The 15,717-nt window shown below is 45.9% G+C and overlaps 1 protein-coding gene across 1 annotated transcript; it reads right to left on the bottom strand.

Annotated features, from left to right (window-relative positions):
* Positions 1-620: 620 nt before the first annotated feature.
* LOC104949454 (insulin receptor substrate 1-B) lies at positions 621-15,023 on the bottom strand (the record flags this gene model as incomplete). The annotated part of the gene is made up of 3 exons (XM_010775813.1): positions 14,162-15,023; positions 4,249-4,550; positions 621-3,816 (listed from the first exon to the last, which is right to left on the bottom strand). Coding segments are annotated over exons 1-3 (3,865 nt in total), but the record flags the coding sequence as incomplete, so codon positions are not given.
* Positions 15,024-15,717: the final 694 nt, after the last annotated feature.

Below are 15,717 nucleotides of genomic sequence, written 5' to 3'. Positions count from 1 at the left end.
GAGGATCTTAGGTTAACAGTTCAACAGACAAAAGGGTCAAAGGTCAACTCAATTGAATTTGGGGTGAATGCTTCGATGGTTGTTTTGAATGGTTTCCTTTGCTCAGAGTAGAACTGTGGTGAGTTGTTAGCGACAGTTTAACTCAATGAATGGCTCATCAGACACAGAAGGATTCTTCTACTCATCATATATCAAACGTCTACTGAATTTACATCTAAACACAGAAAGGAAGCCTCAACGGATCGATAGTCATATCCAGAATATTGATATTCCAATAGGATGCTTTAAGCAATACACCCAAGCTCTAGAGAAGGAAATGTGTTATGAAATGCCAGAGCAGCCAAACTATGTATCATATTGTCAATTATGCAGACAGTCATACAAATCAGACTGGTGTCAACATTCTAATATGGCGCCAGGTATAGTATGATTACATGCACAGAATGAAAGGGAGGCTATGCTTCATTGGATTATCTAGAACGCGTATTGTATGTCTATATGAATAATGTCACCGAGCGCAGGTAGGAAGGGAAAAGAAAAGAGAGATTACAGAGTTTGTTCGTGTTGAAGAAAAACTAAAGAGACATGATGTGTTTTAACAGAATAAAGGCGACTCTTACCAGTTCCTTCCTTGTTTCCATTCTGATGGGTTCGCAGCTCCTCTGATTTGTAGAAGTCGATGCTGGCGTAAGTGTTAAGCGCTGAGTTGCTGTTGCTGTTGCTGCTGGCTGCCGCTCCCACTCCCCCAACACCAGAACCTCCACCCAGTACAGAGAAAATGCGAGATGGGGCCTGGCTACCTGAGGGTCCATCCAGGCCCAAGTGGGGGCCCTCTTTGTTGGCCAAGTCCAAGTCTATGTAATTAAGGCCTTGCTCTGTGGACGAATTCTGAGTGTTTGTGGGAAGGGACTGCTGTCCAGGGAGGGCAAACTGAGGGGGGTTCTCTGTCACAGCACCGTTCCCCCACAGCATGCTTTCAAAGCCCAGCCGACGAGCCACAGCTTGGGCATGTTCTGGGAAGAGGGAGGCAGTGGAGGAAGAGGAGTTAGAGGTAGAGGTGGGGAGGGAAGGTGCAGCAAGGAAGGTTTCTGAGCAGTGGCGTCTGCGTCCTGCGGGGTCGGCTCGGATAACTTTAGCCCCGTGGTCTGGGTTGGGTCCGAGTTTGGCTAGGGGGAAGTCCAGACCCCTGGATAGCAGTTGGACTGAAGGATCAGTCCTGGTGGGAGAAGGGGCTTTCGGGGAAACACTGGATGATGACCTTGGGACGGTGTTGCTATTTAAGCTGAAGGCCATCTCTGTGTAGTCTCCACAGGAAGTTGGGGACTGAGATTCAGACAATGATGGGACACTTTCCCTGCTTTTCCTAAGAGGGGCTTCAGCTACTTGCGCCCCCTCTTCACGAGGGCTAGTAGTACCCCCATCGCAGGATTTAGGGGCATGTGTTGGTGGTGTAGGAGGGGTGTGGAAAGTGGGGAAAACTAGTGGAGCAAGGGAGAGAGGTGAGGGGCATGGAGAAGGCCCCAAGTCCATGTTGACATACTCGGAGGCAGATGGGGGAGTGATGGGGGCAGAGGGGCTACGGGAGAGGGGGATAAAGTTCCCTAAGCAGGAAGATGGCCGATGTTGAGGATGCTTGCTGCTTGAGCCATGAGGCAGGGATAAGCCGTGCCTGAGACCCCGGCCTCGCCCTCCTCCGACCCCAGTCTGGCTGCTCTTTTCCCCCTTAAACTCAATGCTAACGTACTCTCCAGGGCTCTTAGGTTCTGGGGGCAGCGGGTTCTCACGGACCCTGGGAAGGGTATTCGCCTTGGAAACATCGACAAACAGGCTCACTGGTCTGTTCCTACCTTGGCTACCCTGCTTAGACAATCCACCAGTGCCTCGTCTTTGCTGGAGCTTACCACAATCTTTGGACTGAGTGCCCCCGGCCATGCTCATTGCCTGGGAGGCTCGGTCCTCGCCTTCCCCGAGGCTCTCGCTGCTGGCTGAGCTGGAGGAGTATGAGGAAGAGGAGAGTGACAGATGGCGCCCAACCACTGAATTTCCCACTGCCGTTTGCTCCTGACGCCCTCCCATAGTCCTACCTCCGCCCATTCCCCTACTGCAGCTCCCATTGGGCCTTCTGCCTCGTCCAGGCCCATCGTCAAAGTGTCCGGCAGAGGGGTTGTGTTTGTATGAGCGGGGAAGGGAATAGTAAGAATACACCATCTTAGGGGCTGGCTGTTGAGAACTGGTCTCCAAATGACCGGTGTGCTCAGGAGGTGGGGGACTGCCGTTTATGGAACGTGCACTTATTGGAGACATATTCATATAGTCACTGCCTGCCCTGCTGTCTGCACTTCCGCTGCCCATCCAGGCGCCTCCAGAGAGGCCTCCACGCTGGTCCGGGGAGCAGCTGCTATTGGGGGACATTATCATGTAGCCGTCAGACGCTGGTGGAGGCCGGATCTGCTGTGGTGGCGACACACTGTTGTTAGGGGTCATGGCCATGTAGTCATCAGCAGGTTTGGAATCTGAGTCCGGGACTGAGACGGCCAACGATTGGGACGGGGATGCTGGAGGGTTAGTGACGCCTGGCAGCATTGACATATACCCATTGTCCACACCTATATCTACACTACCACTTGCTCCCGCCACTTCACTCTTAAACTCACCAGCTACATCCAAGTACCCTCCTCCTCCCCCAACTGACCCAGCACCCATGACAGATTCCCTCTGTATGGAGGAGGAGGTAGAAGCAAATGACTCGCGGCTGGTGCTCCTTGACATGATGGCGTAATCGGCTGAATCTTCATCTGCCGGCTCCTCGGCTTTGCGCTGGCGGGGGACCAACCTCTCCAGGGCCATTGGTGGTAGCGAAGCTCGCTTGCTCAACAGCCTACGTTCAGCTTCACATTCGCGGCTGGAGGAGCGGCGCAGCACTCTCTTGGTCTGGGGCTGGGAGCCACAGACAGGGGTTCCTGGTGCTGGTAGAGAACTGGATGTCAAGCTCCCTTGGTTACTGCTGCTACCACCACCACCACCGCAACCACCACTTCGTTGGCCCATTAGGATATAGTTGGATCCCTCATCACCAATGGACTGGCTGCCGGTGCTACCAACAGAGCTTCCGGGGAGGCTCGGGGAGGGAAGGTGAGAGGGATCACCAGGACTCGAGCCGTACTCGTCTGAGGAGCCGTAGTCACTGGGTGAGCCCGAGACAGAGGCCCGATGGGAGGGGACTTGACTGTAGGCACCAGACCCCGGACCGGCACCAGCAGACGTCACGCATCCAAACTCAGAGCCGTGCCCAGAGCTAGAGGAGAGGCTCGGGGCTGGGGAGGGCGCTGGGGTGGAGATGGAACGCATCAAACCAAGAGGAGTTTTAGCAGCAGTGTTCGGAACTGAACGGGCTGACTTTGACCTGAGGATTGGGGTGGTGGAGCAGGAGCCATTGGTGGAGGGGCTGGAGCATGGCCCTGGGAGCGGGATGTTCCCAGTCATACCATCATCAACTTTCCCACCATCGCTAGCAGTGCGAGATCTCGGAAAGGTATGCCGTGGGGTGGGAGAGGCATTGGCACTGTTGACCCCTGCTCCGTTATTAGCTCCTCCTGGAGGCTCCGTTCGGGGTCGGCGGGTGAAGCCCACCTGGCTGGGAGGAGGGTTCGGATGATGGCGGCGGGAGGGAACACTGATGGGGTTAGAAGCAGTCGCACCTCCTCCAGGACCGGAGTTCGACTGAGACTTGCTGCGTTGGCGGAACTCCTCGCTTAGTGCCTTCATGGCCTCTAACAAGGTTTCATGCATGTTCTGTGCCACAACAGAGTCATCCACCTAAGACATGAGACAAAAAAAAACTCAGAAAATGAAAACATATCATTCTGATACATTTGTTTGTAACTGATTTATTGGTTCCAAATCAGACCAATGAAAGACATTTGGAAATGTTACCGTTTCTGAAACTCATGGAAAATCATGTGTGGATTTAAATAACATTTGTATTAGTTTGTATATTTAAAATCAGGAAAGATTAACTACATTTTTTTGCAGTTTAATTGGTTAAAGAATGAGTTTTAATCTTTTCCACCCTAAGTTACAGTCCATAAACTACCTTTATGAATTGGGGCATAATGTAGGTTTACATGAACTTTAACCCTAGCGTTGAGTAACTTTATGGTTTCTCTGACTGATTATAGGCTTTTTAACTTATGTGGGATTGGAAGGTGCAACCCTCAACATAAAGGGGACTGCAAATTACAGGCTCACCTGCATCCAGAACTCGCCCGGGCCTGTCACGGCAGATCTTCCCACCTCCACGAAGAAGAAGTTTTCTGAATGGCCGCAGCGCCGGACGTTCATCAGCTGCAGCACAACGGCAGCAGCATCAGAGTTGAGCTTGACGAAGTTGACCGTCTTGTCAGTCAGGCAAAGGCGGTAGATGCCCACCAAGTTCTTGGCTTGACCCAGGCCTTTGGGCCACACCTTCACCTGCCACACCTCTTTGAATGCAGGCCCAGGATTGGGTATTCCATAGTCCCCACCTTCTTCGCTGTCAGTGTGGTTCTTACCTTAAAAGAAACAGAAAAGAAATAAGAGGTCAAAAGGTTGTTTTAAGGTAAAAAAAAAAGGAGGATACGACTTGATAGGAAAAAACAGAAGGTAATACATTGTTATGGAGGATGAGGAAAACTGGCTACAGTTAAACACTGACGTGACCTTCGTGCATCTGTGAACACCAGGTGAAACCGCCACTATGTACCTTTTGGTGGGGGCCAGGAGCCCCCATTATGTAAGATCTGCTGATATTGTGCTTTTCACAGATTTTTAAACCAGATCTGAGTTCATACAGAGCATGCAGGAGCTTGTGAAACCTGCCAACTGTACCTGCAGGCTCCATACATTGGGTTTCATTTCTCAGCTTCACACACACACATCCTAACACACTAGCTCAGGTACCAGCGTTGAAAAATGAAACTGTTGACAACTAAAACCACTCACAAAAATGATGACTATGAAAGGAGAGCAACCGTTGTGGAAAAACGTAACTTGGAAAATGCTTAATAAGAGAATCTTCTCCAAAACCTAAGCAAACAATGCCAAGAAACCTAAGAGCAGAGCACTTAATACGCTCCTCAAAATCCTTTTTCAAGACCTACTGTACCGACAATAAACTGGCTTTGTAAACTAATAAAATCTTGTGTCTTTTAGTGGGAGAACAAGCAGCCTATTCACCCTTTGTGTTTCTGTATTCAGACAGTAGTGAATTACTGAGGCGAGGAAATGCAGGAGAGAAAGCTCTCGGTGAGATTTGATCCGGGGCTGGTAGGAGCCAAACAAAAGCCTTGGACTTACTTACTACAACACTTAGCCCCTGTTTTGTGTTTTAAGTCACCTTATTATTCACAGATCTAAAGCAGGCACCCAGAGAATTACCTTAATACATGCTGTGCACCTCATTGTTGGCAGCTATTGACACCGCCTCTGAACATATCACAGATTTACCTCTAAGGTCTTTAACTTGCTGCTACAAGGAACCTCACACGTGTTCGCTCAAAGACCCAGGATTGCAGGAATGCCATGATGCAATGTGATAGAATCATTATTTTTCTTCAAGGATCCACCCTAAATTGTTTTCTAAACATAGTCCCTTTCCCACTGTGAACCACATTTTCTGAGAAACAGTTGGTATGGCAGGTTGGGTATGTCTGAACATGATACAAGTTTACAACAATCAATCAACGTTCTGAAAAGCCTGAGGAAAATAAGCTTCACAATGATGCCTTCAGGAACAAGATCTTCTTTGTACAATAATGAGCACCTGCTTTATTAAAACTCACATCTGGCAAATTGAAATATTGAAGACTTATTTTTGACAATTTACTGAGTGACGAATCATATATGTTCACAAAGTCTGAGTGATAGTCTAAATTAAGGAATCATTGCGGCCCAATTATGCTAATCACAGTGCACCCTGACTGAATTACAAACGCAGTATGATTGTATGTCTGCATGCGTTTGTTCTTCCTTTCCCATGCCTCTGCAGCAAACCCTACAATGGCAACCATATGTAGACAAGAAGCATGCACAGTGGAGGCCATATATACGCAGATCTTCCACTGTGACAAATATTCTCCAAGAAACATTTGTACTTATTGCAAAAGTAGGGCGGGGAAGTCTGACGTGTCTTCCTTTGGTTCACTTCCCCAAAATTGAAGGATCGCAACTTGAAAGAGACTTAGAATAGATGTTTTGTTGAAAACCGTGGAGGCTGTGGCTGTGTGGCTGTGCGTGTGTGGAGGCTCTCCCCCTATATTAGATGACTCACTCAAGGCCATGCATGGCTGTTTCATGCACTGCTTCTCTCTGTGTGCAAGGAGCACCGTATGCCTTCTCGATTTAGATTTACAGGAAGGGATGGTTTGGGGATTTTTCAGTGGGGATCGAGGGAACATAGATTGCAAAGAGATATCAGTGGGAAAGAATGTCCTTTAAAAAGAATCTCAAAGGAGGGAAAGTTAATTTTAGTATGGCTTGGATTATAAAATATAATCACAGGCTTTATTTTCTCTCAAATTAAACTTTCTAGGCCTCTGTTTCTTGAGACTTCGAATGCGGTGCAGCATTCCTGTTCAAGAGCCGTTCAACATGTCTTTAGGAGAGCAAAAGTGCCTTGTTTGTTTTGAGTACAGTCAAGCCTTAAACTTTAGCTGTGCCCTTGACATCACTTCTACACCAACACACACCCCTTGATCTCAGGGCCACTCAGGCTGCACGCACTTATTGAGGGAAGCACTAAAAACCTTTAAGAGCTTTTCCCAGACTCCTACAGGGGTGCAGCGTGAATTCCCCCTATTGAACGGATCACAGACCTTTCTTCATGGTTACATAACGCTATGGTCGATCCTACATGGAGCCGTATGAATTATAGATCGCTGCTGGCTGTGCTCCGGGGGACCTGCATGTCAGCGTGGTACTCAGCGGATGTGGTTGTTTAGAGCGTTGTACTTTTTTCCCCCTCCTCTTAGCACGAAGAGGTTATTAACAGGGCAGCGTTTGCCGCCCCTATAGGACATAATGAACCCTTAGAAACAACACACACACACACACACACACAATGCCCCTGAGCAGGTGATGAATCCAAGGACTGAAGAACATGAAAGCAAATGCAACGGGAGGTAATAAAGCATCTGCGTCGAGCTTGCTGGTTGAATAAGGGCGATGCGTGTGGAAAAACAGTCGAGCACCCTTCAAACAACCTTGAATATGCGAGTATATCAGGTCAAAGAGTTAATTAAAGATGACTTATTCCAAAGTTGTTTTCCCGTTTTAGCAACCTGAAAACAACTTACACTGGCTTATTCATGCATCGGTTGTTTACTCCACTTTCGCCACGACCACACATGAAACTTTCAGTCTCCGCGCGCCTCGCGAATGGTAACCTACACGACCAACACTGCCCTCTATTCATGCCGTATATTTGCTACGCTCAAGCTGCCTCCCTTGAGAACCTATGTCAAAAAGAGGACATCATCTAACCTAATTTTTAAAACTGGGATGTTACTGTACGTGGGAGTTTCATGCCGTCGAGGCGGCTCCATGTCTCTTTTGCTTTGTATCATGCTTTAGGGGAGTATGTGTGTTGAGGGCGGTGATATTTACCCCCGGGGCTACCAGATGCCTGCTGGGATATCGACTGCTCCTCCCCGAGTGACAAGCTGATTATTGTTGGATATCACATCAAATCTAAGAAAGTAGGTCTTCCATAAGGGTCTTGGGGGCCCTGTGGGTTGTATCAGCAAGAACAGGATAAGGGGTTTTGTTATTGTAACACTGGGTGGGATTGTAGTTATCCAAGATGAAGTGTAAAAATCCAAATAAGCAAACATTTAGATACTAAAACAATACCAAAGTATAGATTTTAGGAAAATGCAACTACTTTAGACACGTGTCAATGTAGATTTTGTATTATACACCCATGTATCCATCTGTATTTAATCCCTTTCTGTAAAGAAAGATTTGCTTGGGGAAATAAAAGACTTGAGGGATTGAAACGTATTGCAAAATTCATAATAAAATCCCTCTTCTTAGTTAGCTAATGCAGCCTGTAAATCAGGGAAACTACTCTGGCAATATACCGTCTGGCTCTCAGGTTCTGTTTCAAGTTTTCTGACCTCATTGCCCTAGCATGCTGTGCTGCGCCATAACACCGCAAAACAAAACTTCTGAGGACTAAAACCCAATTTTCTTCCCCCCATCTTAGCCACTGTGCCCCCTTACATCACCCCCACCGCTGCCATACCAGGTTACCAGATAGGAGACAGCTGTGGACTTTTTGTCTTCACATGCATGTGGTAGAGGAAAAAAGTGAGCCACCCTGCAGTTAAAAGCAGTTGGGCTAATCTGTCGCTCCCATGTGTGCCCATTTTCCTCTTTTTAAACTCCTCAACTTCCTATCTTTTCATCCGTCTCTACCGTCTGTAACCCCCCTATCTGGGCCCACACTCGGGGACACAATGCCTCCCCGACACCAGCATCTGCCTGAGGTTCATTTCACATGTGGTTCCTGTTTGAGGAGCGCACACACACACACACACGAGCATGAAAATATCGGTGACTCATCCAAGGTTTGCTGTCCCTAGGACAAGACGCATGAAAAAGCTCCATGAAAGTGCAGCTCTCGTAAAATCACCAAACTGGCAGTCATCTTGAACTTTGCTGGCGAGTCTGGCTCAGAGAAAGTAAACAAAAATGTATCTGTAAACTCAGAACAAGCAAAGAGGCCTCAGTTAACAAGCAAATGTGTTTTGAGGAACTTAACTTCAAAAATAGTACGCCTTTTTTAAACAAGACGTGGCTTTGACAAACTGTCAAGTAAGATTCTCCTTGCACAAATCTTCCAAAGCAGTTCAATTGAATTTGGGAATTAAATCATTCAGGAATTTGTTCTGGTCTTCTCGGCGAGCGGCCTCTCCAACTTTCTGTTTCAACATAAAGTATTCTTATGTAAGAAGTAAGAACGCAAAAGAACAGTAATTGAGGGAATGTTGAAATATACAGTTGCACATCGATACTATTCCTATACATGTACTAGGGCTGCTCAATTAATCGTATTTTAAATCGCAATTACGATTATGGCTTACAACATAATCAAAATAAAACGATTATTATTATTTTTTTTATTGGTTTTTCAGTTGAATTATACTTAAAGTTCGGGGTAATCAACAGTTTTTTTCCAATAAATTGATGTTTTCAAAGTAAATGGATAATCGTTTTTAATAATCGTGATATCAATTATTGACCCAAATAATCGAGATTATGATTTTTGCCATAATCGAGCCGCCCTAACATGTACACATACTGGAGCACTTGCCCATGTACCCTTATGCAGTTGTATATACTGTTACTGTACACATTTAGACACTATCTGCCTAGCCATACTTAATAATAGCTATGCCTAGGGTCATGCTAAAATGAATTCCACTCTTAATATATCAGGCTTATTTTGAAATTCTGAAGAAAAAAGTACAGTTTGATATATAATCTATGAGGACTCTATGGATTTTTTACTAGGACAGACTGTGCGTCCAAAGGAAATAAGAAACTCCAACTGTTCAAGACCCTGTATACATTCCTCAGAGTTAAGATGTAAAAAACAAATGTTTCAAACCACCGTTGCCTTATTTTAATGGAAAACTCCTGGATTTTCATTCAAAACACAGAAAGGGTCCTCTTACATTTCAAAAGTGTATGTTCTTACGTTTAGCATTTGAGATAAATGGAATTGACAGGAGGCATCGTACATCTCGGGAGGCACTGGTGTTACAGTACAGTAATCAATGCACTATCTGCATTGTATCCCCCGAGGAGTAGCAAGCCAGATAATGAGGACGGTTTTCACCCATGTGTCTTTCTAATGCATTCGCTGTGTGTCTGATAAAACCCAGCTCATGAACTCGCTGACCTCCACTATGACAGAGGTAATGGTCCAGTATCAACCGACAGCAATCAATACGGCTCGCTATAAAAGGTTAACATGCATTTAAAGCCCCAGGGTTTTATCCTGCTCAACATATGGGCGCTCATTGACCGAATGGATCTTGCAGGATCCTGGCCATGTTATGCTGTCGATCAAACCGGAGCACTTAATATACGGGCTGCCTCGGCGGAAACGTGAAGCTCAAGGCTATTTCAGACTCACAATGTCTCTCTGTGACGCTGCATCACAAACAAGCCGGAGCTGGCCAGCTTGTCGTGTTAAATGAAATTAAAGGGTGTTAATGTGCGCAAACTATTTATGCAGAGGAAATAATTTGTGGCAGCTCACAACTCTTGCGCCTGGATTGGAAGACTATATGAGTTAAGGGAAGACTTACTAAAAAAAATAAGGCCACAGGTCATTTTCTGAACTCCAGATTGCATGTTTTCCTCCTGGGACTGTGTCATTTCTGACTTTGTTATCACACAGGATCTGCCGGGCCACCAGCGGCTGACCCTCGAGACAATAATTACCGCCTAATTAGGGAGATGAGTGGTGCTTAAGCACGGCTTAACGTTTAATCGCTCACCGCTGGTGGGATCTATATCTCATTGGTCGAAGCATCCGAACAACAATCCAGGATAAGAACCACTCCAGTCTGCTAATGAGGCTTTTTATACACTGTTCCAATGTGCTTGAATCAATTCAGATTTGAGGGGTTTCGCAACAGTGCCATTTACTGCATTTGGTAAGTGGTACTTACAAGAGTGTCAAAAACGACCACATCACAGATCTGACTGAAAACTTTGAAGGGAATACTGCTCACATTGAGGTTTGTGGATCAGCATGAATATCCATATTGTTGTATTTGGAAACAGATCTTGTTTCTCAGATGTCATTTTTGTGGGAGCTTTGAACATGGAAAACTAAATTCCAGAGGCTTACTGTACTGCTGTGATGTCAACAAACCTCCATCGGAGAAGATATACGTGCTCTTGGTTAACGTTGCAATTTATGATCCTTTTTATGACCACTTAAAGCCAATGATTGTTTGAAAGAATAATGGTTTATTCATTTGTGTTGCTTTGTGCATCTCAGTTGAAGACAAACAGATAGAGTTAGTTTGTCTAAAACTAACATTTAATCTTGTTATGGAGCTGCAGCCAATAATTATTTCGCTGATGTTTCATCTTTTTGATCATTTTGGTGAATCACGTGTGTCTTTGTCTTTTCCATCAGATGTACAAAACACAAAAGATGTTCTTGGTAAACAACCGCACCAATTAAACCATTATCAGAATGATTGTAGACCAATTTGTTGCGGCCATGATTTAATGTTGCTGCTGTAATAAAAGCAGCCTTTCTGCACGTATGGGTGTTTCTCCCTTGTTTAGTGCCACTGGCTCCAAAGTTTGACTCCGCCATATTGTTTTATTGAGGTCAACAACAATTCTGGGGTGGTGCCTGAGCTGCGGGACAGTTTTCCTGGCAATCGTCGCCTGTGGGCCGCGCCACCGCCCGTTCCATCGAGGTTAAGCCTTTACACACTCGACTGACTCCTAATAGTTGAGTAAATAGCTGCCCGCAAGCCTGATACTGTACTCGCTGCCCGAAAGGGTCTTACTGGACTCAGCTGAACAAATAACTGAGATCCTTATATCGGCCTGCACGGCAGCTGGCTCGTGTTTGTGTAATTACCACAGGCTTGAGAGGAGGCTGGGTAATATTGGACGGTTCCCCGGCTGCTTTAGGTGGGTTTCCCAGGCCCAGAGCACTATATGGCAGCCTGGGCGGGTACAGTATTTATTGTGCTTTCACAACAGAGGAACGTCTTGCTGTGGAGACTCAAAGATTCCAATCTTCATCCCATGACTTTGATTCCAGCTTTTTTTACGAGCTGATAGGCAGGTATCAAATTGAGGGAGTGGAAAATATGTGGACACACAGTGCAGCATCTCTTGGCTCGGTGCCCTTTCTTAATCTGTAAGGTTGTGAATTCTTTAGTTTCCCCATTGGGACAAGTGGAGGACAAACACTCGACAGTAGTTGGAGTGACCGTGTTTGTAGACGAGGCGGTGGGGTGTGGAGGTTCCATCAACACAAAGGCACCGACGACTTGAAACCGTGTATGAGCTGCACATACCAGAGGAGGGTTATTACAGTCAGGAATCCTGACACCGTTCAGCGCGTGTGTGTGTGTGTGTGTGTGTGTGTGTGTGTGTGTGTGTGTGTGTGTGTGTGTGTGTGTGTGTGTGTTGTGTGTGTGTGTGTGTGTGTGTGTGTGTGTGTGTGTGTGTGTTTAAGCTATTTTCGCACTGCAGGTTTAGGCAGCATGACCCTACCCCTCTTACGAAACTCTTCCTATGCAAGCCTGGATCATGTGTGGCCTAGTTTTTTTTTTTCATAAGAGGAGAAACTGAGCGAACTGCAGCACATACCACAAGAAAAGGCCTGCCAACGAGCTGGTTTACACAGCAGCTCGGCCGCAGCGCTTTGTCACTGTCAAGGTAGGGTGATTTACAAGAGGAACCCAACACTTTAGGCGACAAAAGAAGGAGAAGAGTAGTTGCAGTGCGTCACACCAGATCTGTCATTTCAAAGACAGCGAAAGCATCGTTGTGATTTTGAGGCAGCCCGTTGAATGTTTCCCTTGGAAGGCTGTTCACCTGCTGAGCTGCAGCCCGAATCTGTACATCTGACCTTTACACACAAGCACTTTATAGATTAGATTGCTTGCACTTTGGAGACACCCTAACCCTTTTTTGGAGGGGGGTGTAAAAAAGGTTGCAGAGTTAGTTTCTCACAATTCCCTAGGCCCGAACATCTGTCTATTCACTCTAACGTCTCGCGGGAACTCGACAAATACTTGGGAAGAGTGGGTGGAAGACACACAAACACACGGAGCCAGTTGTGTTAGAGCAACAGGGGGAGGCGCAGCGTTGACACCAATTCCAAATCTGCAGAGGCAACACTGGTTTCCACTTATGCAACTTTCTGGAAGAGCTCTCCTTGAATTAAAGTCGAATTATTATACACTTCGATTAGATGATTCAATCAAAAATAATGTGTAAAAATGAGCTTCTCCTTAAGGAATCATGCAAAAGCACCACTTTTAAATCGTGTGTGTAGCAGAAATGTGTCCATATATTTCTTGAAAATAGGTAATTCAGCATTTTTTATTTTTTTTTATCTTAGTCAACTTAGAGGGGGAAGCCCAACTTTTTGGAGCCCCAAAATCAACCCCATGCGTCTTTACTTTGGAATAACTTGCTCTCACTTGATTTTAAATGAAAAACAAGATTAGTTAAGACATCAGAATATGCAATATCCTTTCCTCAGGTGTTTTATGTAACAGAGGGAGGAGGTCATGTGCACCTTGAACCCGTATCTGTTGTGGCCTGTCTGCTCTCTCTCTCTCTCTCACAGAGGCTAACAGGTGATATGAAATTGCCCTGCTCACCACTTTCTGCTCTGACAGCCGTGTTGACACAAGTGGCTGATATACTGTTTGAAAAAAATCTATATGGGTGTTTTTAAAAAGGGGGGTGAGTTGATTATTGCAGATGTCTAGCATGCAAACGAGAGACAGGTTAAGCTGCTTAATAGTAGTACTAGTCAATCAGGAATCAAATGTTAAATGAAGGACTAAGGTTGACAGGTGCATATGTGCTTCAGTGTCACAACCTTTGGGACATTTCTCTGCTCCTCTGGGATCAATGCCTGATGTAATATTGCAGTGTCAGCGGGGCATGCAAACCAAACAAGAGGGCAGGGTGTGTTTGAGTTGGGAAAGCTTGCACACAGATAAGGCCCACAGAGAGAGAAACCCTAAAAAGTCTAGGAGTAAACATCTAGCCTGACACTAGCATGATAAGGACTGCTGGGGAGGATGAGCTCCACAGTGAGGCTCAAAGGCACATTCCTCTCAGAGGTCATATACAGACACCTAGGACCTGTTCTAAAAGTATAAAGCACTTTTACATTCTAAGGTAATGGGAGTGCAGCTCAGGTCACAAACTATGTAAACTTGGCTTGGCAAGCTGTAATGATTATTTAAACAACCCTTGCACACTATCCCAAGAATGAAACATGTCAGGATCTGCAGTGCAGCTCTGCAGGCATTGCCACGTTTCCCCTTCCATGCACAGCCTCATACAGTATTAAGTGTGTGTGTGAGTGTGTGTATGAGTGTGAGTGACTTACTTTTGCACTGCAGCTCCACCATGGCCTGGTACCACTCGTCCTGGTCCGCCTCGCTCTCCGCGGCGATGGCGAAGCTCTCGGCCCGGGTGTAGAGCACTATCATGTGCTTGTTCTTGGAGTCGGCCCGCTTGTTTATGTTGAAGCATGTCTCCAGAGCCAGTGCTTTCTTCGGGACGGGGGCCTTACCGCGGAATTTCTTCTCGCTCTCGTAGTACTCCAGGCGGGCCGGGCCGCGCTCCGAAGCGGCGCGGAGGACGAAGTACCGCCGGTGCATGGACTTCTGCTTGCGGAGATAGCCGCTCTTCCGCACATCCTCGGTGCTCTGGATCTCGCCCGCTTGTTGGCTCTCCATAACTACCGACATCATGTTATTTCTCTCTGAAAAAAACAAACTATTTTTTAAGTTTAGAATGATAATTCATCCGCTCCCCTCCCTCTCTCCCACATCAACGCAGGCATGTGAAAGAGGGGAGGCTGGGGTCGGGTCGCTGCTACTAATAGTCCCGCCGGTTGAACCTGAACCAGGGGGCTGCAGTTGCGGTTAGTTCCCCCCTTTTCAAGCTTGTTCTTCTGGGTGTTTTTCTCTCCGGCCGGTGCAAGTTTTCCTCACAGCCGAGCACATGCGGCACAGTTCGGCGCGCAGCTCCCCACTACTACTACTAATACTACGACTACTACTGCTGCTGCTCCAAGAGGTTTAATCCCATGTAGTGCACATTACACAGCACAGAGTCCATCCTGTCGGTCTGTCTGCGTCTGCGTCTCCCTCTGTGTGTCTGTCCCCCCACCCCTGCTGTCCTGCTCCGGTCTTCTTGTTGCTGTTGAGCAGCTACCGTGGAGCAGCAGGACTGTCACTCAGCGCTGTACTAGTATACTGGGTCCTCGGTGCGTTCAAGGACCGATCCCGAGCTCAGACAGCAGAGCTCCCGACGTTTCATTCGTGCATTCCTGTGCTCCAAATCCGGATTTGTGACAGATAGATGAAATCACTGAAAGTAACTATACTGAAGATTTCTACAGTAATATAATGTATAATAGTAGAACATAATAAACCAATTTATAGAATAAAAGAATAATAATAATCACTGAATAAATAGTTGAAAGTGATTGAATGAAAATATAAATAAGTCAGGTTAAATTACTTCATGGGGAAAGTGTTTATGCAGGTGCTTTCTGACATAATTAGAATAAGAAACTGAAATCTTATTAAACCCTTTAAAGTGACTTTTATACTGTATAATTCCATATATTTTTGTTGTTGTATTTCACTTAAAGACAACTTGCTGAAACACAGCTTTATTTTTTAGTAAAATGCAAAAAGTGAGCACAACCTGACATCCAGTAATAAATAACCTTGTAATCCTTTTATAATTGAATAACTATTTAATAACCTTTCATATTAATACTCCTGATTTTTTTTTACATATGTATATTTTCAAATGGTTTGAGCAGTCTATGTGATCTTATATCTTGTGTAATTTCTTTGTACTTATTTTACTTTTTGCAATTTTAATTTAATTTGTGTCTTTTTTTTAATACTTTCTTGGGCTGTTATA

This window comes from Notothenia coriiceps, unplaced genomic scaffold (genome assembly GCF_000735185.1).
Source record: "Notothenia coriiceps isolate Sejong01 unplaced genomic scaffold, NC01 NC01_scaffold00016220, whole genome shotgun sequence".
Classification (NCBI taxonomy): Eukaryota; Metazoa; Chordata; class Actinopteri; order Perciformes; family Nototheniidae; genus Notothenia; species Notothenia coriiceps.
This window is presented reverse-complemented; position numbering and strand designations above follow the sequence as displayed.